Source organism: Glycine max, chromosome 20, assembly GCF_000004515.6.
Source record: "Glycine max cultivar Williams 82 chromosome 20, Glycine_max_v4.0, whole genome shotgun sequence".
Lineage (NCBI taxonomy): Eukaryota > Viridiplantae > Streptophyta > Magnoliopsida > Fabales > Fabaceae > Glycine > Glycine max.
In genome coordinates this window covers 148,358-173,146 of record NC_038256.2, presented here as the reverse complement: position 1 = coordinate 173,146, position 24,789 = coordinate 148,358, and the positions used below count along the sequence as shown (strand labels likewise).

At 34.6% G+C, this 24,789-nt stretch overlaps 2 protein-coding genes, 1 non-coding gene and 1 pseudogene across 3 annotated transcripts; 1 reads left to right on the top strand and 3 right to left on the bottom strand.

Annotated features, from left to right (window-relative positions):
• Nucleotides 1-2,831: 2,831 nt before the first annotated feature.
• LOC100782271 (transcription factor TCP7) lies at nucleotides 2,832-4,743 on the bottom strand. Its single transcript, XM_006605351.4, has one exon. The coding sequence runs from the start codon at nucleotides 4,549-4,551 to the stop codon at nucleotides 3,853-3,855; it is 699 nt and encodes a 232-aa protein (XP_006605414.1). The 5' UTR covers nucleotides 4,552-4,743; the 3' UTR covers nucleotides 2,832-3,852.
• Nucleotides 4,744-9,406: 4,663 nt separating this feature from the next.
• Nucleotides 9,407-10,847, bottom strand: LOC113000800 (peroxidase 1-like; annotated as a pseudogene).
• Nucleotides 10,848-16,386: 5,539 nt separating this feature from the next.
• MIR4392B (microRNA MIR4392b) lies at nucleotides 16,387-16,536 on the top strand. The gene has a single exon (NR_161661.1). It is a non-coding gene; the product is annotated as a microRNA MIR4392b (primary transcript).
• Nucleotides 16,537-20,963: 4,427 nt separating this feature from the next.
• LOC100792351 (peroxidase 5) lies at nucleotides 20,964-22,537 on the bottom strand. Its single transcript, XM_003555721.5, has 2 exons — nucleotides 22,190-22,537; nucleotides 20,964-21,922 (listed from the first exon to the last, which is right to left on the bottom strand). Exons 1-2 carry the CDS (start codon nucleotides 22,406-22,408, stop codon nucleotides 21,152-21,154), a joined length of 990 nt encoding a protein of 329 aa, XP_003555769.1. The 5' UTR covers nucleotides 22,409-22,537; the 3' UTR covers nucleotides 20,964-21,151.
• Nucleotides 22,538-24,789: the final 2,252 nt, after the last annotated feature.

Genomic DNA, 24,789 nt, shown 5'->3' with positions numbered 1-24,789 from the left:
TTTTATTTTATGCAGGTTCTAAATACACTTATAAAATTAAATTTTTTTTACTGGAATGAAGATATATTTTCACCCTCTATTTTGCACATGATAGAAGATTTGTACATATGAGATCCATTACTGCTCTTCTTTTTTCAACCTTTTCTTTTTGCATATAAAAAAATGGTGCGAAAATAGATCTTTTGATGAAAATCAAAGGTGGTTCACCTTTATAGCAGTCTTCGTAACACACGAATTTGTACTGTTAAGCATTTTCCGGTTAATTAATTTATATGAAAAAATGTGGTGTGCACAACTACCATCTATCCTTGAGAGGATCTATTTGAAGCATTTTTAATCAATTTAAACTCTTGTGCTCTCTGTCACTCTAAAAAGTATCACATCAGAATCATGCAAAAACCAAAGGTAGACAGACACCAATGAGTGACATTGTGCAGTTGCAATTTTGATGCCACGGACAAACTTCTGGGTATTGCTAGGTGCATCCAATATTATTGTTGATGCATCCAGCATTTTTTTAAAATACCAAAATTACTTTTATACTTTTTTCGTATTTGTGATGGGTGTATGTGAGGGTAGTCTGTAAATCGTACAGATCAAATTGATCCGTAAGGTTGATACAGATCAAGTTGATCCGTATGTTGATATTAAGCATACGGATCAACTTGATCCGTAAGGCTTCTACGAATCAAGTTGATCCGTATTGTTCCATAAAAGACTTATGGATCAAGTTGATTCGTAAAAGGCTTACGGATCAACTTGATCTGTAAGCCTTTTACGGAACAAACGGATCAACTTGATCCATAGAAACCTTACGGATTAACTTGAGTTGATCCGTAAAAGGCTTACAGATCAAGTTTATCCATAAATTTCTTACAGATCAACTTAAATGACTTACCGATCAAAGATATTTTCGTTATTTTACCTTAAGTGCTGGGTGCACCAGCAATAATGCTGGGTACACCTAGCAACACCCCAAACTTTTTAACACATTATGCGGCCCAATCTAACTAGCCCAAGTTTTATGCCCTACAAAAAAAGAACTTGAACAGGTTCTAGTTTAGGAAACAAATGATTCTAAAGTTAGTAGATACATAAAAGACACATCTATCCTTCAATTTGAATAATTAAAAAACCAATAAATAATTTTTTTTATTAAATAATTTTTTATCTATTTTTTTGTACTAAAAAAAACTGTAGCAAGAAAACTTCTGGCTCTCTAGTCTTGCGGACCAAACATGCTTCCAGTACGTCAAATCCCTTTAGCTTTTTATCTATTATTTTTAAGACAGTGGTTGAAGAATTTAAAGTAAAAATTATTTATTGAAATATAATTATATTCAACAAGACGGCAATACCAATATATTATCACAATTTTTAGTTAAAAAGTATTTCGTGCATTAACTTCTAAAGGAGTAATATCCTTAAACTTGTTAAAATTTCCAGTAAAATGCATTGATAACATTAAAAATTATAAATCCCTTTAATTCTCTATCAAGGACTAATACCCATTAATTATCATTCTAAAGAAGTTTTGAACTTTGAAATTTAAATATCACCCAAATCATAATATGCTGTTTCTTACTAGTACTAGTTTCACGGCACGTCGTATAATCTCAGGGACCCGTCAATTATTGGAACCTGCCCCTTCTGTATTGTGTTTAGCAATAATTTAAAAACCTGTCAGCATCGCAAATTTAAATACCCCACCAATAATCCATGTGCAAAAAAGTACAAAATTAATAAATAAATAAAAATGGGTGGGTTTTGGTTATACTCATCATCCTTCTGGTTTCCCCTTCACACACCATCACCATTGGGGTAACAAATCAAATATTCACAGCTCAGCTGGACCCATAAAACAAAACAATTAGTATCATTTTCACAAACACTTTCTAAAATTTCTATTGAAATGAAATTCTTTCTCGGACACAATTAAACCTCTCATTTTCTTGCCAAGAAGACATAATCAAACCTATCTTAGCTTTCTCCAATTTCCCTCAAGTTATGCCTCAAACATGCCATACACCTTGCAAGTGAAACCTAATTGGGGGAATATTGAAAATTGAAATACAATACACAACCAACTGTTTATGTTAGTCAGAAGATCAATGATTCAGAAGATCCTTTCTTTCTTTCCACAGCTATTCAGCATAGTGTGTGCTTTGGTGTTGGGAGGATAAGATGGAGAGAGAAAGGGAAAAAGGGGGACCGGGGCACATGCTTGTTTCAAAGGGAGAGGCAGCAAAAGCCAATGACATAGCGACCAGTTTAAATTAGTCATTAATAAGATACAATAATCATACAAGTTGTATGATACAACACATGTCAGCCAATGTTGAGTTTTAATACCACCTCGAAGACCCAGATTGACTAGTATGCTATGTTTAATGAATCAGATGCACCACAAAAGATTTTAATTTTATTTTAACCAAGTATGAAACGTCAAAAATGGTAACCATACCACGTAGTAGGTTAGATCTTCCTAGTTACGTGTATTATAAGATTTGAACACAGGATGTACCCTAACCTTATCTTTCTTTAAATACTGAAAAGCAAGAGTACAATCTTCTCGGGAGAGAGTACCTTGGTCATGACAGCAAAACATAAAAGGTTTCAAAACACCCAAATGAATTATTGTGGTATAGCAAGCCTACCTTCAAGCAAATGTTCAAATTACCAATCAATATATTATTAAAGAACAGAAAGCATACTGCAACAAGTAAACCATTCAATTTGAAAATTTAAATGCATAGTAGCAGAATGAGTTCATAATCATATTAAATGTGTAGATAGGAAAAGGCAAATAAAATGACAAGAATAACAAGATGTAGAGAAATAAACAGATGGGTCTTTATTCACTTCACTAACATCCCAGGGAAAACCAGTTACATACTAGAAAACACATTATTGTCACCCTGATCAATCTAAGAAATGGCTAAGAATTTCAGATAAAAATATCGAAACAGAGGTCTTGCATTGCAGAACCAGGCTGTCAGTCATCCCAGAAACAGCTAAGACTGCGAGAAAGTGAAGGAGAGAGCAACTAAGCAAGGTAGAATGCATAGTTCACCATACCAACGGCCACTTTAGAAGGACCACAATCCTTCAATGATGCCCAATAACATAAATTCTCAATCAACATTGAAAAGAAGTTTACTCCAAGAAAATGGGAGTGACACTTGATTGTCAAACACACAATCACTCAACCTAAGGCTATGAACACTAACCACTTTTAATGACCCAATTAGGAAAGTGAAAGTAAGTCAGTCAAGTTGTTCAAAACCCACAGTGAAAGTGAAACAGAAGCAACAAGAAGCTTAACCTTCAATTCATTGACTCACCTTGGAGCAAGCAAGCACTCTCTGTGAGACATTTTCCACAATAACATCATTAAATTAATTTTTTATTTCATTACATTTGCATCTGCATACCGATCGATCGAGGTCCTGAAACCCATTTCCAAGCCTCAATCCCTAGTTATTCATCTCACCATCATACTCTCTCCTTCAGCAATGTTCTAAACAAATTCATTATCTCTCCTAACAAGTAACCTAATCAGTTTTCCAAACCAGGAAAACCCTAATAATCCAATTGAATTCCTTAATTCATGGACTTATCCACTCAAAAAACTAGCAAAAATTAAAAAGAAACAAAAAAACTAACCCTAAAAATTTCACTAAGAATCTTCATTCTTCAGTAGTCCTTCTCCTTGTCCACACACAAAAACAAAGTCACAGAGACAAAATACAAAGTCACCCACCCACCGACAAACACAATAACACATATTTATATACGAATCACGAAGAAGAACACAATCAAATCCATCATAATTTCACAATTGACATTCATTCAGCGAGGCTCGTCGTCCCGCCGGCCGGAATTCCCGTGGCCGCCGCCGGACAACGAGGCAAGCAAATTGAGGTGGCCGGGGAGGTAATTCCCGAGCCTGGCGGCCGAGGCCTCTCCCATGGCGGCCTGCTGGTGGTGGTGGTGGTGGTGGTGGTGAAACAAGGAATTCTGCGGCGACACCGACACGAGTTCGGGGGCGGCGAAGCTCCAGACCTGGCCGAAGTCGGGGCGGGGAGGGAGGGCCCACAGGGAGGGCGGCGTGGGGGGAACGACGAGCGAGACGGTGTCGTCTTTGGCGGAGTTGTCGTCGTCGGGGCGAATGCGTTTGCCGAGGATGAAGGGGGTGGGGGGAGGGAGGAGGGGCTTGTGGTCGGAGACGGTGGAGAAGCTCGCCGGAGTGGTGCCGGTGCCGGTGGCGGCGATGATGGAGGGCTCGGCCTGACGGAGGAGCCACTCGATGGTCTGGCCGTCGGACTTATGACCGAGCTCGCGCGTGAGCTGGAAGACGCGCGCGGCGCAGATGATCGGCATGCGAATGCGGCGGCCGCGGCCGTCGACCTTGCTGTGGCGGTCCTTGGACGGCGGTTTCTTGACGGCGAGGGCGGTGGTGGTTGGTTGCTGGTGGTGGTCGACAACTGTGTTGTTGTTGGAGTGGTTGGTGGTGGTGACGGCGTTAGTGGCTCCGTGAGAGTTGGACATGTTTTATTATATGGTGTTGCGGCGTGAGAGAATAATGAATGAATGAAGAATCCTTTTAAGAACATGGGGACTGGGGCCCACAGTAAGCATGAAAAGCATTAGATAAAAATAGATAGTCTCTTCTTCTTTCTTTAGAGAGTGTGCCAACTCTACCATTTCATTATCCACCTTCCACATCTCATTTTTTCATTTCTCTCATTCTTGGCACCATATAACTACTCTTCATTTTAAATATTCACCTCCATGCACTATTTTTTTCCGAAAATCAAATATGCTTAAAGTTGGTGGTGCTTTTATTTGTCATGAACCGAGATATGTTAATTTGATATTAGAGTGAGTAATTAAAGATACTTCAAATATCGATATTTTATTACCTATACTATCGTAATCAATATTATTTTGATATGTGTTATGTTCATTCTCAACAATTATGTTATGTAATATGATGCATGTATAGATGATATTTTTCATTATAACAATATCCCAAAAACGTGTCAGACCACGTGTAATTTCGAATTGAGATTAGAGCACCTCAAACACTCGTTCTATATCATTTCTTGTTGATTTTGGTCGTTGTGCAAATAATTTTCGCTTTTCTCTTTGTAACATTGAGATGGTCTTCACAAATGTAACAAAGTCTAGATAAATGTCATCTGTTAAATAGTATTTCATATTATATTGGGTTTTATTCATTGTGTATTGCACTGCAGACACACATCCTAACAAAACTTCATCAAACACATTAGATCCATTTAACATGGTGATGCCATTATTTGAACCCACAATGCCAAAATATGCATGCCAAGTCCACAAGTCTTGTAATGCCATGACTTCGAGAATGATTGTTGAATCTTGAGGATCATCTCGACAAAATTGACTTTTTCATGCAACTGAACAATTTTTTCATTCTCGGTGCATACAATCAATGAAATCTAACTTACATGAAAATCTGCATGCCACTCCCATTTGTAATAAATCGTTTAGTGTCTTCATTATTTGGTCAAGTACTCATTACTAAATATGGTGCAGATGCCTAATACAAATCACTCCAAGCATCACTGCAATGGTTTCACCAATTCAATCATATTCATCCACATTATCAGTAGGTGAGCCTTAAGCCAATATACAAAAGGTAGTTGTGCACTTCTACAATGAAGATAAGCCTTTTTGATGTAGTGTATTGACCTTCATTTGAAAGTACTTATCATGATTGTTGAGCATGCCTACAATTAGGAGAAATACATGTCTTTGCATCGAATTTTGGTTGATCTTTCAACAACCAAGCATGCTCAACCTCAAATGTTTTACTAGTATCCTATGAGTAAATCATATGAGTATCAACCATAACATCTTTCTCTAAACTTCCACTTCTCTTATGTTTATCAGCTTGTTTGTAGTACCCATTAAACTTTTAAACTAGAGGGTGAATTTTGTTCCACCTAGATTTCAATTGAGTCCTATTTCTTTCACAAAATTGACCGCTTTGAGGCACATCATCGTTGTTGTACGTGTTATCCTTGTCCAATATTGTTTTGATGTTTGGTCGACTCCTATAACTAAATCATTTGACACATTGAGTCATGATCGGACGAGAATCACATATTCTATCACTGAGAACAAGAAAAATAAAGTAAGTCATTGATTTTGCAAATAGTTGTAGTAATATTAGTAATTATACCGATTGGAATTCATATCAAAGAAAACAAGAAAAATAGAGTAAGAAGTTAAGGAATTGTGTACAAAACTTCATCAATAGAACTCATATGTAAAAATTCAATACTCACAAAAAATTTAATCTTGCTCGCACCTTGGAAATGACAAGTGATAGGTATGAGTAAGATTGATTGCAAACTGTAAAATAGAAGTAATTGCAATTGACGTGTAAAATTAAACAAAGAATAAATGCTAATATTTTATTTTACTTAATTTAATATTTGAAGGAAAAAAAATTACAGACGCTTTCAGTGTCTTACTTTCCCTTCATCTCTTCACTTTCCTCTTTGTCATTTTCATCAAGAACCAACCTCTCCACTATGATGCATGATACTAGATACATATCAAATCCACAATCTTATCATGCACGATATTAACATCCCTCACTCCACTTTCAACCTAACAGCGCACTCCAGTGGTTTCTCGCAAAGATCTCACCGCCACCAGAAACGCGAAGCACCTCGAACGTTGTGGCGTGTTGGTCAAGGTTGTCAGGGAGGAGGGCACGGATGGAGGCAATTTTGATGGGGCTGAAGAACAACGAGCGATGTTCGGAGTTGGTCTGAACAACTTCAAACTGTGTATATTTCAAGATCTCTATAATTTGGTTTGTGTTTTATTCTGAGTTGAGATTGCATTGGTGATTTGATTTGTTTGGGTAAAAGGCAAATTTTTTTGTGAAATTTCATTAGGTTATAGATACTGGTTAAATTTGTTATTGTTGGAACTGTTCATCTTCTTCGTTTGCTTCATCTCTGCGAATTTTACCCTCTTAATTCAGTTAATGGTTGGGGAGTACGGATGCTATGAAAACAATGATTTCTTTTATAGGTAAAAAATGGTTCCTTATATAAAGAATGCATCGTCCGTTGAAGAAATCTATAGTGCCACGTCAATTTGCTCCAGTGCTGAAGAACTCGGAAGAAATGGTTCCTTAGGCTAAGAAACCCACAAAGCATCTCTAGCTGGAGATGGCCTAAACATCAATTTTCTTTATCCTTCATCTTTTGCACTTGTTACTACAATTTAACACAAAACAAATCAGTCACAACAAGCCTAAAAAAACCAGTCACCACGACCCAACAACAGAACACCCTCTCCCAAATCAATGCTTGCCTAAGATCTAAAAGAGAAACCAAGCAAAATCATGATAAAAACAAATAAATAGAAGACCGTTGCCGCACTGGCAGCGCATTCCCCTTTCTCGAATCATCGTGATCCTTGCTAGAAATTAGCCTTCATCCCCAAATCTGCCGTCAAAGTCGTTCTTGCGGATTGGGATTTCGGGGTTGTTTGAATTGGGTGTGACTTAGGGCGAAGAGTGTAGGCTCCATGCGGCGGCAACACTCCTCTGTGACTTTCACCGGGGAGGAGACAAAGTGGAGGTGGAGGGGATTTGGGGTTTGAAGGGATAGGATGGAGAGAAAGATAGGATTCACGATTTAAGCCTTTTGTTTTTGTAACAAAAGAAAGAATTATACTATGTTGGAGAGAGAGAGTCAAATAGGTTTTTATTTTGATGTATGCTCCATTAACTGTGTTATGACATAAGAACTAAAAATACACTTTTCAATTTTGTGGGACTTAAAAAACAACATTAAATTTGAGGGGCCAAAAAAAAAAAAAATAGATCTTATATTTAAGCCTCCAGTATATAACAATGCCAACAATGGTGATAATTGGGCTGAGAAGTTTGTCAAGGCAATGGTGCAAATGAGTTCTATAGAAGTCCTTACTGGCTCCAATAGTGAGATAAGGATGCACCGCTGCCTTGTTAATTAAATTTATTAACATAGCTGCTGCATTTCTCTTGAAACAAAACTCAATTTGTTTCTCACTGCATTCTTTTCATTATTTTTGGACAAAAAAGTGTGAATTTTTGCCAATTGTTTCAATATTAAAGAGGATTTGGTGGGGGTGTGGAGGGAGATTAGATGGTGTTGGGAGTTTAAGTGGAGGAGAGATATGTTCGAATGGGAGAGGGAGTTGATTTTACAACTAAAGTTTGTTACAAAATGTACAGGTACAAAGAGCCAACTTGGATGCTAGGATTTGGTTGTATAGACCTTCAGGTGTCTATTCTACAAATTCTGCATACATATCTCGTTTTAGTGAGGAAGGACTGGAGGAACTCAATACCATTTTATTGGAGGTGTGAAAACTAAAGATTCCCAAGAAAGTGGCATTCTTAATTTGGAGAGCAATGAGGAATAGACTGCCTACCAAAGATAATTTGAGAATGCATGGAATCATTGTTGAAGAATCCGAAGCGGTATGTCCTTTTTGCCATCAACAATGTGAGACACTAAATCATATTTCCATAACATGTGAGGTGGTTCATAAATTGTGGATGGAATGCTATCGGTAGACTTTGCTATTGCTCTTCCTGGTTCAATCCAAAGACATTTTCGGTTGAATTTGGGTTTAGGAAGGTCTACAGGGGAGAGTCACACTTGAGAAGTTATATGGAGTGCAGTTATCTTTACAATTTGGAAAAAGAGGAATAACATTGTTTTCAATATGGATTCTGCAGAAAATCTGTCTCGTACAGGATGTTATATTTCTGGTTTGGTCTTGGCTACGTTCGTTGACTCCGAATTTTAATTTTTCCTTTGTTCAATGGAGCAGTAATAGTCCAGCATGTCTCATTAGGTTATAAGGAGTTAAGCTGAAAGATTTATACAGGGAAGCAGAACCCGAAAGGTATGGGTGAAGTGCAGCATATGGTGGTAATTTTCATAACCTCATACGTGTAGGCAGATTACAAATTCAGAAAAGGGATAGTTGGGTGGGATGTTTATAGCATTTGTGGGTTTGGAGAAAGCATTTGGCCTTTGGAATCTTTTGTTCTTGTTGGGTCGTGGTGGGAAGCGTAGGGATGTTCTTACTGCATGTTAATACATCTTAACCCTGTTGCTTCCATTTGGAATTTGAATTATGTACTTTGTTTATTAGGTACTTCAGGTACCAAGTTAATGAAATATGTTTTTCTGATTTTAAAAAATAAAATATGCAGCCAATAAAGAAGCTGGAGCACAGGTAAAGTTTGAATAAATCCAACATAATTCAAACCCACGGCACACTAAGTTTTTCAGCGATAAATGAACAGAAGAATATAAAAGGATGATTGACATGCATCCTATCGTGGGATTTACAGTTGAACTGATCCGCCATAGAATTAAAAAATATCAAAGAATGAAATAATTGGCAAGTTCACATTTATTTTGTCCAAAAATATTGAAAAACATGCAATTAATATATAAGAAACAATTGAGTTTGGTTTCAAGAAGAATGCAGTAGCTGTGAAAGAATGAATTAATTAACAAGGCTGCAGTGTCTCCTTATCTCGCCATCAGAGCCCGTAAGGACTTCTATGGAACGCATTTGCACCATTGTTAGCATTGCTTTGAACCATTTCCCTTGTGGTTTGACTGGCGTGCGCCACGGTGGTTGATCAACCCCTCATAGTACTTGCTGTCCAAACGAATGGGTGTGGAAGTGGTGAAAGGTGGTGCAGGGCACTTGGTTTTCAGTGCGCCGGCATATGAAGAGTCCATAGAGGGATCTTGTGTGAGAAGGCAGAACAATGCGACACACCTATTGAATGCGCTCCTGAAAGTGTGACCATTTCATCTGCACTGGAGGTTGGTGCAGGCAGATTCTGGGGCACTTCATCACCGTTTGAGGGCATGCAGCCTCTAATTGGGTCTTGGCCTCCTCGATCACCTCGAAGCCATGCAAGCTTGGGTTGTTCACGAAATTGTCTCTCTCGGCTATTGGATTACCCGGTGCAGATGCTAGTAACACAGAACCATCACAACCCTCTACATACGTACGTAGTAGCAATCAATTTCCGAGACTTGATTTAATTGTAACCAGAAACTGATATATTTTAATATGCATACGAAATTATGGACTTGAACTTACCCTCACAAAGCAATCATGGAAATGCATTCTAATGAGTCCAGCAGCTATGCCCGCGTTGTCTGAAATTGCTTTGTTTACTGTGCTTCTCACTATTTCCTCGGCAGATGGACACGCGGAGCTGTAGAAACCCACTTTCAGATATGCTGAAGCCAATGATGAAACACCTAGAATCAGAACCAAGCAGGAAACCATTTGAAGCATGTGTCGAGTATTAATATTTATTGTTTTATGCTTGCTTTCTATCAAACTCAAAGAAGGTTGAAGTCCAAGACGCATGGTTCAACTTCTATTATTAACAGAGTTGCTGCTAGAACATTAACTTAGCTTTAAACAACTTACACTCCAAGGAAGCATTCACACCAAATGGAAAATAACATCAAATCAGTTGAGTATTCTGTCAAGGAAGTGTATGAAATGCTACATTTTCAGAACACATCATTCGAATCGGATATCTTTAAGTGAATTTGGAAAGATCCAGTGCCGTCAAAGGTTGCTGCTTGACAGAGATCAAACAAAAGAGAATCTATGTAAAAGGAATATTGTGATAGCTGGTAGTGGTATAAGGTATGCTTTCTGTCAACAACTTGAAGAAACTTCGAACCACTTGTTCTTTAACTGTAACTTTTTTTTTTTCGAAAATGTGTGAGTGTTATGATTGGGCAGGATTACAATTAGCTTTACCTGCAGATTGTACTGCACACTTCTGGCAGCACTGTGGAGGATGTAAAGGGAAAAAAGAAACGTTTTAACACTTCTTGTGTTACTTTTCTGCTACTTTATTAACAATACTTTTCTTTGGCCTTTCAAAAAAAAAATCATTTAAAATATGTAAAGCATGCTTAACAAATCTTCGTTAGATTAAAAAATTAAATGAACATATATATCGCAATTAGAAGCTCAGGCCCTTAGATGTTAGAACTATTGTCAGAAAAAGTGAGCTTCACCAATAATACCGAAAACATAGGTGAAGGTCTTTAAGCACTTCAATGAAATGTTCATGCTGTCTTGCCAAATATTTTTTTATTAATATAAAAACAAGTTACTTTTCATTTTAGACAACCATAGAACCACTCATGTTTTGAAATCCATAATCTATTTTCTCAGGCTACATTCACATTCTTAACCCATATTTCTCTTTCAGCTAAAACATGGAAATTAAAACACTAAATCAAATTAGCCATGTCATTTCATCATCTATTATTTTTATTCAAGGTAAACTGAAAATGGAGAAAAATACCTTACAACATACCCAATCAAACTTCTAGCAACAAGAGAAGAATACAGAGATTCTTTACTTCAACACAGGGTCTTCATGATCGCAACAGAGAATCACTGGGTAACAATTAATAGTATAATGAAGATAAATATATTAGATCAAAATGTTTGAATTTCTTTCTGTAATTTCAATCAAGCAACGCTTCTTTGGACTTCACATGGAACCCTGTTACGGGAAATGCAGGCAAGCTAGAGGCTTATTTATTTCTTTTGTCTTAAATGAATTTAGATAATTAATATGGGATGAAGTTGGAGAAGATAAGTTCGAAAGGGAGAAGCTTCTACTAGATTTTAGGGGTGTGCAAAAACTAGTTCGGTAAAAACCTGAACTGATTTTGAACTGTTTTAACCGGTTCGATTTTATATCATAATAGACAAACTGATTTAGAAACTGGTTTAATACCGAACTAATTTTAAAAAACTGATTCTTAATTGAACTAGTTTTTAATCAGTTTTAAATTAGTTCTAAGAGTCGAACCAATTTTGAACTGATTTTCGAACTAGTTTTTGAATTATTTTTTTCAAATAAAAAATATTTAAATAAAAACCAATTCAGTTAACCTAATCGAACTGGTTTTGTAGAAACAATTCGATTAATCAAATTGGTTTTATAAAATAGTGTACTCATTTTTTCTTGAACTAATTTGGGAAAAAAATTAATTCAGTTTAGGTTCAATTACAATCTGGTTCAATCCGAATCAGTTTTTTTGAACACCCCTACTAGATTTGGAGCAAGAGTGCCTTGAAGTTTACAAAATATAAGTTGAAAAAGCAAATTAATATTGAAGATTCTAATGATGTCAATCCTAAGGTGTCCAAAAGCTCCAACTTTTCCCATATGAAAATGGAAAAAGGTGGAGGGAAAATATCATTATTCGCTTACTCTAACGCATTTGATGGTTGAATTAGGATACTAAATTTATGAAAAGTTTTATGCTAAAATATTGTTAAGACTTTATGCATGGTGATGTGGGAGACAACACACGATATCTTGGGAAAAACGTTCAAGCTTGCCTAGATGCAGACTAATTCGCTAGATTGGTTAGCCTTAAAACAGTTAGTTGTATATTTTTTTATGAATATATATAAGCTTTGGTTTAATCAATAAATGTTCCATTTACTGATTATCTTTCCCACTATTTAAATTTTTTTATGCTGGTTTCAGATGAAGCATTAGGAGGACATGCTACAGAGAAAGGAATTGCGGTTTTCTTTTATTTTCATGTATAATTGGACTCATCATTGAAGAAATTGATATCAGCAGCAACTAAAACCATTGTATTCAAGCTGTACGTCATGGGGTTTGAAACTGATCTAAAATCTCAGGTAGCCATCAACGAAGCCATCAGTGCTTTTTGTTGGGTCAAAGTGTCAAACTATATCATTAGTGTATGTGGATTGATTCTTTTTTATAAACCTTGCTCAAATCTGAAGTATATGATTAGTGTAGAACAAATTTTAAATTGATTTTTTTGTTTCCGTTTTTATTTGACATTATAGGAAAGCTTGAGTGAGGAGAATACTTCACTTCCCCACATAGTGGTAAAGCAGGGAAGAAACATCTCTATAAGGTACAAATTATCAGGGCTTTTAGTAAGTTCTGCATTTTGGCAAGGGCATTATCATCCTTATTTCAGAGAGAAACTAGGCTTGGAGCAGTCTGTGGTGCCTTGCCAGTTTTATCTTATAAATTTAACTTTCTAATGAGTTTGGATGATTTAATGATAGTGATGGTTGCTATTGATTGTAAGGAAATAACTTTTTCTTTAATTTTATTTTTTGTGATTTTGCAACTCTGGCAGATTTAAGGTGCAATCCAAAAGGCTTTAGGTGATACATAAAACCGAAAGTACATAAATGTGAGTGTTATTTTCTTACATATGCACACGTCCTTTAATAGGGAGAGCCCTTTAAAACCATACACGCACCTGGTAGTTACTCTTTGGCATAGGTAACTGTTATTTTGCTAATATATTCAATTGTCTCTCTGTTTATGTGTATTCACGTCATAGTCTATTTAATTGCATGTTTTTTTAAAAGGAAAAGTGTGCTAAGAGTCTTACAATTAAATTACAGGGAAACAATAAGAAAATCTTCTAGCTAGTTAGCCTCAATGCTAAAATCTTGAGCAATTTCTCATTGCAGAAACTTATAAATTCATCAGTCTACCTCCCAAATATACTACCAAGACCTTTCACGAAGTTTGAGATATTCTCTGGAGGCAGTGTGTCCCATATTTTCAAAACATAAATATATTATGATTCTATCACTGTATCTATTGAATAAACATTAACAAAGAGATTTGCAACTTTGAATTGCTTCAATTACATTAGTGAAGATTTTCTACCATCTAAGTTGATCCACTTTTTCATTTTTAGGTCTCCACACATTGGAGAGTTTGAGCAAGAGGTTAACTGACTTCTTATACTGCTCTTGAATGAATGATTGAATGAATTTAAGGAAGTAGTAGCTGAAGAGAACCTACAACAAAAACAAGAAAGGTGGGGATGTGAACTAAAGGTCAAACACATGATGAGAAAATAGACAATAGGACCAAAATGTAAAATTACAAGAATGAAATTACAAATATCTTCCACCTTGAACTTGTTGAATATGTTGAAAATAATGATTTTTTCTTTTTATACTTACAGAATTTATTTGAAGTAATAGAAAACTTGAACAACACGTACTGAACATAAAACAATAATCTCATTTCTTTGATAAACAAATGATATTATATTGAAGAGTTTTGTAAGGAAAAGTACTCAACTCAATAAAGTTCGATAGATTGATAAAAATCATGTATAGGAACCGAATATGGAAGCATTGCTTTAAAGACCGTCTACAGGAACTGAATATGCATGGAAGCAAATGCATCTAAATATAGGACCAACAAATCCCATACAAAACTTAATAACAGTAATTAAGAAGATGTAAAATCCAAATAATTAAGCAAAAAGTTAAGTAAATGCAAAATCATTCAAGCCGAAGTCTCTTATACGCATATAATACAATCATAGACACATACCCTGAACAGTTTCCTTCTACTGCCGCCAGTCAATTATTCCATCTTTACGTCGTGTTCCTTCAAGAACCAGGAGTTACTCCATCACCATGAGTATTCCTCATATATTATGACCCATCTTTGTATAACACTTTTCTCTCATGTGCATTAAGCTGTGACAACTCGAAGTATCTCCTTGTAAGTGTTATAAATGTCTGATGAAGAGAGGGATTGTAAAACAATATGACAAAGGAGTGAAATAGGTTTATCTGCCAAAATGTGATTTCAGACGTGCATAGGATCTTTATGTGTTCTGAGATGGCGTGTGGTAGTGTGTAGTGTGATGCATGGGAGGAGATGGGTTTCTATTGTGTTGAAGAGTGTAGAGTCCAACATCTCCTTGTCTCTTATGTTGTGTCCGTTTGTGAGAGTTGTGAGTGAAGAAGTGGTTTGGTGAATAAAACAACAAAGTGTGGTCAGTTGTGCATGTGTTAGTCAGAACCAAAACAAGCAAATGGATGATACGCAAGTAAAGAGCTCTTGATCTCTACTAAGAAAAGGGTAGGCATCCAAAGCATGATATTCCTCAACCTCTTCAGTCTCCATTCTTTGTATTATTAATACATAGCTTCACTTTCTTTTTCTTTCAAAAATGTTTCTCGACACCTAATGATAAAGATATAAACAAGAAAACAACGAGTTCATACGTTATGATAGGTAAAAAGTGATTGAAAATTAAAACTAGAACAACTCTTAAAAATGTTCTTATTCAATATAATTATTCTTAGTTGATTTTAAAATTTGAAAATTATAATATAATGCATTGATAAATAAGAAAATTTTTGTCTATACAAAAATTTAAATTTCTTCTTATCTAATAATATTCACATGACATTTTTATTTTATTTTAAATTAAAATAAGAAATTCAATATAATTATTCTAATTTATATATAAAAGAAATGTTTTTTTATTTTAGTTTAATTTGGAAAACTTAAAATTGTAATAAAATAATGCATTGATGAATTAGAAAGTGCTTATCAATACAAAAATTTAATTTTCTTCTTATCTATTAGTATTCACATGACATTTTTATTTTATTTTAAATTACAATAAGCAAATAATTAATAAATTAAAAGGTCGATGTTTTTATTTAAATTTTAAAATACACAACTTGTTATATTCGATTTTAAGGTTTCTTAAGAGTATTAATAAAATATATATGAAAGTTATCCATTGTTAAAATACTAGTTAGATAAATTTCAGTCCATAAACAAATTATATAAAAGTAAAAATAAAAATACAAAAATGAAAAGCATATTTAATGAATAGTAGTATTAAAAAAAAAAAGTAGACGTGCAGTGTTTTCTTTTCAGGATGAGGTGTTCCTTTCCACGACCTTTGTTGTTTGTAACAAGTCTTTCTACTTTCATACAAGAGCTAGCCATATGCATGCATGCTTTGAGTCCGCCATTAATATCTCAGCATAGCCCAACCACTTTCTCCCCAGTAAAATTCAAACATGTATTACAACATAAAACAATTGCTCTGTTTAAATTTCACTTTTTATACAATACCAACATTATTTTGGAATATGTCTAGGGAACCATATGCATGTATTGAGTACTTTACTAAAACTATATATATGCCCTTTGAGTACTATACTTGTGTCTGTTGTGTGATAGTAGTGAGTGAGTGAATAAAACAACAAAGTGCATGCATGCGGTGTGTTGTGTACTGTGGGGATACGCGAATCACTTAATAAAGTTATCCTCCTTTGTCCCGTTTGAATCTTGAAACCTCTATATATATGCGAATTCATTAAATGACTAGGTGAGTGTGCAAAAACGTGTCTCTAGTTATTAATTTTTCATTTTCTTTGAATGCTATGAATTATATGATTCACTTGGGTGTTGGTGGAAGATCAAGATGGGTTACACTTCCGAGTCACATTTTCACATAGAAAAGCCACCGAACAGGAACTTGTTATATAATACCAGCTCGCTTTGGAAGTCTTTTTCTCTGCGAAAATGTGATTTCGGAACTGTACCTGAGCTTTCTTTCTGGGTTCTAAGCATCGAAAACATGGCAGGAACTTAACTGTATGTTCGCTCTCTATAATATATATATGCCTTCACTTTCTTTCTCTTTGTTTCTTCATGCAGCTCTTCTTCCGTGAGCTATATATATATATATATATATATATATACTCCCATAACAAAATCTCATAGCTAATTATGATTCATTTAGCATGCAAGATTGATCTCTTGTTTGGTATTTGTTTACTTCTAAACTCTAACAGATGGGGTGTTATTTAATTTTCAAATTGGTCTAAATTAATGTACCTATTTCATCTCTGTCTCAAAAGTAATAAAATTATTTAAATATTTTTTGAAGTATTAAATAGCTCTTGTACCTGTCAAGCAAATGCAAAGCATTAATTCCATCAACCTTGAAAAACAATCAAAATTTTATGGCTGGCCTGGGCTATCGGGTCCCCGGTCACCGTCTCTCTTCCTTTTCCACTAGCTAGCACCTCCGGTGAAACACAACACAACACAACAAAACATATGAAAAAGTAAATTTTGTTTATCTGCAAAAGTGTGCATGAGGTCAATAAAACAACAAAGTGCAGTCTGTTGCGTACGTACACTGTGTTGGTCAGGACCAAAAAGAAGTAAAAGGACGATACGCAACGCTATTGATTTTTAGTAATTTAGAAGTAAGAATAGGACAATTATTGGAAGCAAACGCCACACTAATATCTGAAGAATTGCTATTAAAGAACCTAAAAACAATTTAGTTCGGTTCAAGCCAACTGAAAATCCAATTCAGTAAGAATCTTCACAGTTCAAGGCACTTCATCAGTTTTTTTTAACATCCTTTCATGCCCTTGTATCGGTTGCCACTTCACAAAAGCATTTGGAATAAGCTGCAATTTGAGAGGGGAAAACATGTGTAAGCCTCTTAATTATTATTACACTGAGCATAAGATCGATACTTAAGATCTTATAATACTTTGATAACCATATCAAAATAATACTGTTTTAGATGCCAACGTTACATTTGATTCAAGACACACTGACATTAAGTGAACAAAATGTAAGTCAAATTAAATAAATGAATAAAAAATAAGTTACAAAGTTCTCAAAATTTTACCAAATAATAGTATAATAATAATAACAATATTCTTTTTCTCCCTCTCTGTATATTTATTAAATTCATGTGTTTAGCTTAATGTTTTTACTTTTCTTTTCTTAAAAATATAATTTTTCTAATTAACTTAATACATATAACCTCTATTTTTTTGTGTTATTTATTTAAAAATAGTTTCATTAAGTGTTTTTTGGTTATTATATTTGACTCAATTTTCCTTTAAATTAAAATTGAAAATAAAACAACTTTAAAAAAGATTAAAAACTGCACAAGAGAGATTCATAAGTAAAAGAATTCCAATTCAACTTTTTTTGGTCAATTGAGTTAGTAATTAGCCAACTAACTGTATCTATATAAAGTGTAATACATTCTATCATCAAATGGAATAATTAATTTTATGTCCCAAATCATCTTAATACTTTTAGAACTTCCAATTATACATTGGTTTACCTGAAAACTTTTTGCATCAGATTTACCGTTTCTCTGCTGCCAAATGCTCCAGACTGTTGAGCACCACCCAACAGGCAACCAGTATTTAGATTTATTGCCTTGGATTCCATGAGAGTTGCTCCAATAGTGCTCTTTACCTTGGTAGGTAACCGATCATAAAATACATGCCATAACGTAAAATATACCTTTTTTGAAATTTTAATTTTTCACCAGCATTTGAATATCAATTTCATGAGAACCAAAACTTGAATTGTACAAGACTGAATAATCGGATTTGACACTGAGCATAGTTGAAGAATCCTTCAACCACAACCAATAGTCATCTCCAAAGTCTCCAATGGATGCATTTTTCATTACGTGATAAAACTCTTCCACCAAGCTTCTTTTCCACTCAAACAATTATCTTCTCTATCTAAACTCTCAATTCCATCTTCCTTGCACCCAACTCCCCATATTTCCAACCACATCCCCTCTCTGTTCCAAATTGAGGAACAACCTTAAAAATAAGTTTTAAAAAGAATCCAAATTGAGGAACAACCTTGCAAATAAGTTTTAAAAACAACCTTGCAAATAAGGATTCGTGTGATCTCACCACTCCCTCCCTAATCCCTTGTCAACTCAAATATTTTGAATTAAGCACCCACTCCCATAACTCTCCTCTATGATGAAACATGTTTCACCTCCATTTAGCAAGCAGTGCACTATTAAACAAAGAAATATTTTTTACCCCTAATCTCTATGCTTTTTTGGTGAACAAATTTTCCCCCAACTAACCAGTGATATTTTTTCCCTCCCCCTCCTCACAATTTAACAAAAAAACAATTGTAATCTGGCTAATGTCCTAGCTACTCCTTTCGGAATTTTAAATAAAGACAAAAAGAATAAGGGTAGAGAGGTAATTACTGAAATGAATCTGTAATGTTCACAATAATAATTTTGCTCCATATAGACAACCTAGCTATTTGAAACCCTCGTGAAAATAGACACTACATCCTCAAACTGTAAACAGCATTTTCTCTTCTGATTCAACAACAGATCAGTAATTGTTGAAATCCAGTTTTCTCGAACCAACCACTACCTTTTTCAATCTTCATATATAAAGAAAATGCCTTCAGATCCAACTCCCCACCAATTGTAAACAATGAAAATTACAAACATGACATACAGCAAACGCACACACACTAGATATACATGCAAGCCATATATACCAATGTTAACAGTGAAGAACACACGAATAGTGCAAATTGACTTTCCAACCTTCTCTGCGCATAAAACATATCCAATTAAACCTCACTCAACTTTTTGGAAAATAAATAAAATAGAGATAATATAATACGCATAGAATGTTTAAGGTAAAATTAAAACAGCTGCCTTGGAAATTAAAAAGCCAAACGGAGCTTATATTGAAGCTTGAATGTCGAGGTGAAAAGGATATTTTTAGGAGTGGAGTTGGTATATTGAAGTTTTTTCTAAGGTACTGAAATATCCTTTTCATGTGGGCGTGAATTGCCCCCATTATCTTTGATATAGTTCATCCAACATAGAAAGTGTACGGTACACCATGTGCAACTTTTTGTATCTTTTTGCTAAATATAATACAAAGCCTCATTTTACTGAGAGGGTGAGTCTCATTCACAATGGAAGTTCTTTCTCTGCGAAAATGTAATTTAGGAAGTGTGTGTGAGTGAGTGTATGGCTTTGTTGTGTCCTGTTTGTGAGTGAATGAAAAAGTAATGAGCTGAGCCTGATCAAATTGAAGTCTGTTGTGTAATGTGTGAGTCTGAGTCAGGACCAAAACAAGCAAAAGGAGGATACGCAAGTAAAGACCTCTTGATTTTTACTAAGAATATATTCAGATCCTGTGTCAACACTCATGGCTTCGATCACTTTCTTTTAATTTTCTTTATTTCTGCCTCTTTTCCCTCCCAAATTTAAATCATGCCCATTATTGTCTATGATTTCTGATCATAGACGTGGTTTTGCACGTTAAAGTTGAAGCTCATATCATGGTTCTTTATCATGGTCAGCAAAAAAAAGGTATTCACATGTGGTGATTATTTAATTTTTTAGACACCATTTTTTATTTTTATGGTCTTTGTTATAATAGAAGAGTGCTATATTTTTATTTTCAAATCAGTTTATACTCTATGGCATTTGAACTTTGAAGTAATGTTGTAGTTAAGAGAAAATGAAGATAAGAACAAGAAACAATTGTTTTAAAATTACTCTTTATATAACTTAGTGCTTGTTTAGAATTGTCTGTTCAATTTATTGTCACACAAATTTCAAGACAATTTCAACGGTCTAGATACTTTTGTTGACCTCCGTTTGTAGCAAACGGTTACCCAAGCATATTAAGATTCTTTACACACACGCCCTAAAATTAGTAACTTAATTCTTCCTCTTTATAATGAATTATACCTTATCCGAATTAAGATTCTTTACACACATTCCTAGACACTGTAGTAGGAGAAAATTCTCACGATGGGACAATGAAAATTGAATACTATAATAATAACAAACATTCAAATTAAAAATTCAGTTAACCTTGTATTAATGGATTAAAGATATAATTCAATTTTTATTTTGAAAAGCAAATGAGTTTTATTACTTAGAATATAAGGCGTAGCCTAACCCATCTACGTAAACATGAAGATAATTCAATCAAAACTCTTTATATGTATGGGTAGAAAAGGGTGTGGATATATCCCTTGTACCCAATAGTATAATAATAATAATCTTTTTTGGCTGATAAAAGAAAAAAATTTAAACTATTTAACAGAGCAAAAAAGTACAAGTAGCGAGAGGAATTGATACATAAACCATTGAGCCAACAAAAGAACTAGTTAAATTTTATTAGATTTAGCCAAGAATGGAACCATCTAAACATAGTTCAAATGCAAGGGAAAGAAATTATTTATTTAGGAAAACAAACAAGTATTAAAAGGAAGAGGCAAGGCACATAAATAACAACACTAGAGGGATATACACTTGAATTGGCCATCCTCATGAATGGAAGGTATGAATCAAATTCAAAACAGTAGAACAATCGCAAACTATTTCAATTTTCCCTTAAATTAATTAACAAAGCTGCACTGCTTCCTGATCTCACCATCGGAGCCAGTAAGCACTTCTATAGAACCCATGCGAAGCATTGCTAGGGCAAACTTGTCAGCCCAACTGGCACCATTGTTAGCATTGCTTTGAACCATTCCCCTTGTGGATTGGCTCGTGTACAATGTCTGATCCGAAGTCAACAAGCCGCGGTGGTTGATCAATCCCTCATAGTATTTACTGTCCAAACGAATTGGCGTGGATGGTTCAAGAGACACTGTTGGGTCTGAGGTGGGTGGTGGTGGGGGACACTGTGTTTTCAACGTTTCAGCATATGAAGAGTCCAATGAGGGATCTTGTGTGACTGTGTCACTGAAAGAGTATAAGCGATTCGAGAAGGCACCACAATGGGACACACCGATTGAATGCGCTCCTGAGAGTGTCACCATTTCATCTGCTGACAAACCCTTTCGCTCAAAGTTACTAATAAGATCATCAGCGCTCAAGGATGGTCTAGGAAGATTGTCTAGCACTTCATCGCCGATCGAGACACGCCCATCTCTTCGTCCCGATGGAACGTCGTAGCTTATGCCACCCACTTTGGAAACACTGTCTCGTGCTGCGAATGCCAATATGTCTGCACATGATACCGTTTCAGGGCATGCAGCCTCTATTTGGTTCTTGGCATCCTCAATCACCTCGAAGCCGCGCAAGCTTGGGTTGTTCACGAAATTGTCTCTTTCAGATATTGGATTACCCGGTGTAGATGCCAGTAGCACAGAACCATCGCAACCCTGTAAGACATAACAATTTTAGAACCAGAAATTCAAATCTTTTTATTAAACATGCATTTATATAGGAAACTTTGAAGGTCGATCTGTTTGGAGAAGCTCGTCCAGAAGTACTTTTAAGAAGAACAAGTCGAAATGAGTTTTTCAGTATAAGAAAGGTTCTACGAATTAGCTTATGCATTTTTTAGCTTATAAAGAAACTCATTTTAATTTTTTTTTTTAAAAAGTGTTTCTGGAAAAGTTTATCTAAACATACCCTTGCTAACTTACCCTGACAAAGCAATCATGGAAATGCATTCTGATGAGACCAGCAGCTATGCCTGGGTTGGCAGATATTGCTTTTTCTACCGTGCTTTTAACTATTGCCTCGGCAGAGGGACACGTTGAGCTGTAGAAACCCACTTTCAGAGATGCCGAGGCCAATGATGAAATGCTTAGAATCAGAACCAAGCTTGAAACCGTTTGAATCAATCTTGGAGTATTATCCATAGCTGTTATTATTGCTATATGATTAAGTAGACTGAGTATTGAAAAGTTGTTGTAATTTAAGGAAAAGACTAGGAAGAGAACTATGTTGTATATATGTTTTGTTGACTAGTAATTAAGGAAGAGGTGGAGAGAACTTGAGCTCAAGGGAATGTATTTATAGGTTCATTTTGCAAGAGGGATGGATATGACTCGTGCATGAAGTTTTGCTTTGGAAAATAATTAATAATTAAAACGCGTGTTTTATACTGAAAATTAAAATAAGTAGTAGCACGTTGAAGTTGTTTGCGGTTGAACACTTCTCTTGACGAGGTTCAACTTTATCTTCTATTTTAGGTTAACATGCATATTGACCACTAGCAAAAGGCTAATTAATTGTGAAGACAATAACTGAATAAAAAAAGGGTGAAGAAAATATATACCAGCTTGAATTCAGGGGGAATATTTCCACGCTTTGGTGGCTGCAAGTGGTATTTAACTAAGTACGTACGTACAATTTGATGAAATGTTGGCATTTATTTACAAGGTATTGACTTCGTAGCCACTAGCCACTGCATGTTGCTTATATAAAAACAAGTTAGAATGCACGCGAAGGAAACAAATAGCAGTATTTCGTGTAGACCAAATTAGATTATATTAAAATGATGGGACATTTTTAGTTATCAAATTAAGGTAGAAACTTTCACGTATGGAAGCGTTCTAATAATGATTAATTAATAGTATATAATTGAACCTATTGTACAACAATAATTGGGAAGAGTTCAAAGTAACGAACACAGCCCCATTTCAAGACCATTTCTGTTTTCAGATTCATAATATTCACTTCTGTTTTTCTTTTTATCATTATTGTTTCAACTTCAACGCCGCCATCATAATGATCTTTGTTTGCGTCTAATCCGAATTTATTAAAACACGTGAAGATGTTTGGAAAAAATCAAATCTTACATCCAATCTAGCCTCAAACCATATTATATCCGAAACTTATATGTCAAAACTTTAGTGAATAAAATATTTAAGACTTTTGGAACAAACCAATTATTTATATTATATTAAATTTGGATTCAATATCTACCCTCAAATCATTTTTTTAACCATGTTGTGGGTATAAAGTATGATTAGCTTTATCAATAATTATTCTCCACAAAAGAACTTAGTTAATGGATCTCCCCCCTCTCAAACACTTTTTTTTTTTAATTTTCATTCAAGACTTAAAATTTGAGACCATGTTTAACATATCTAAGTCCAGTTTTACTTAGATCAATAACATATTGATAGCCTCAAATCATATAATATAGGAAACTTATGCCAAAACTGAAGCGAAAAAATAATTTGAAAAAGAAAATGACTAGCATGGCTTTTTAATAATAAAAATGACTAACTTAGATTTTTGTCCAATGATATTGATTATTAATGTAATTAACAGTATTTTGTGTAATTTATGAATACTTTAAATTTGGACATAATTTAATAATTATAAATTAAAAGATTAAAATTATGAAAGATGTACTAATTTTGGATATGACTCATATTTAAGTTGGTTTTTTGTGTAGGCCACAAGTATCCTCATGCATAAAAAAAATCCTACTTGAATTGAGTAAGACAACTATAAGTAACAAAATTCTCTCCAAGTAGTTGCATATCTAACACTTGAACTTGAGACTACTTGAAACAATCTCGGGTTGGTTGATCCACGTGCTCAATGGTTAAGTTGCATAAGGCAGTACAAAATTTTAATGTACTTGCACACACACATATAAGTATTTGCTAACGTATGTACACTCATTAGAAGGAATACGCAACAAGCTATACCTTGGATGTATTTTAAGAAAATTGTCTTTTAAAATTTTTAATTTTAAATTAAGCAAGAACAATCTCACACAAGTTAATTCACACAATTATTGATTATTCTCTCTCTCTATATATATATATACACACACAAGAGAGAGAGACAGAGATGAGAGATCAAATAACTTTAAATTAATGAAACTTTAAAAGTTACTTTCCATCTTCATTTTTCATTTTCTTTTAATCTAATGATTATAACAAGTAACTCATTTTTTATGTTACCAGTGAGGATAACTCTTTGAGTTACTCTTGGAATAACTTGACCATTTTCACATATATTTTTGTATGTGAGTGCATGAACGGGTAACCACCACTACTAGAAAAAACACATTCTAGGACAATTTTGAATTGTCTTTAAAGTCAACATCTTTTAGTTCGAAAGATATAGATTGTAGTACATAAATTTTTTAGCACATGCATGTCTTTGTTTCCAGTTAACTACTTGTTCATCATTTCCCTTGTTTTGTTGTAATGTGTAGGTGTAGAAGTTATTGCTTGGGAGACTAAAAGTACTTCAAATCAGAACTGTTCATGGGGTG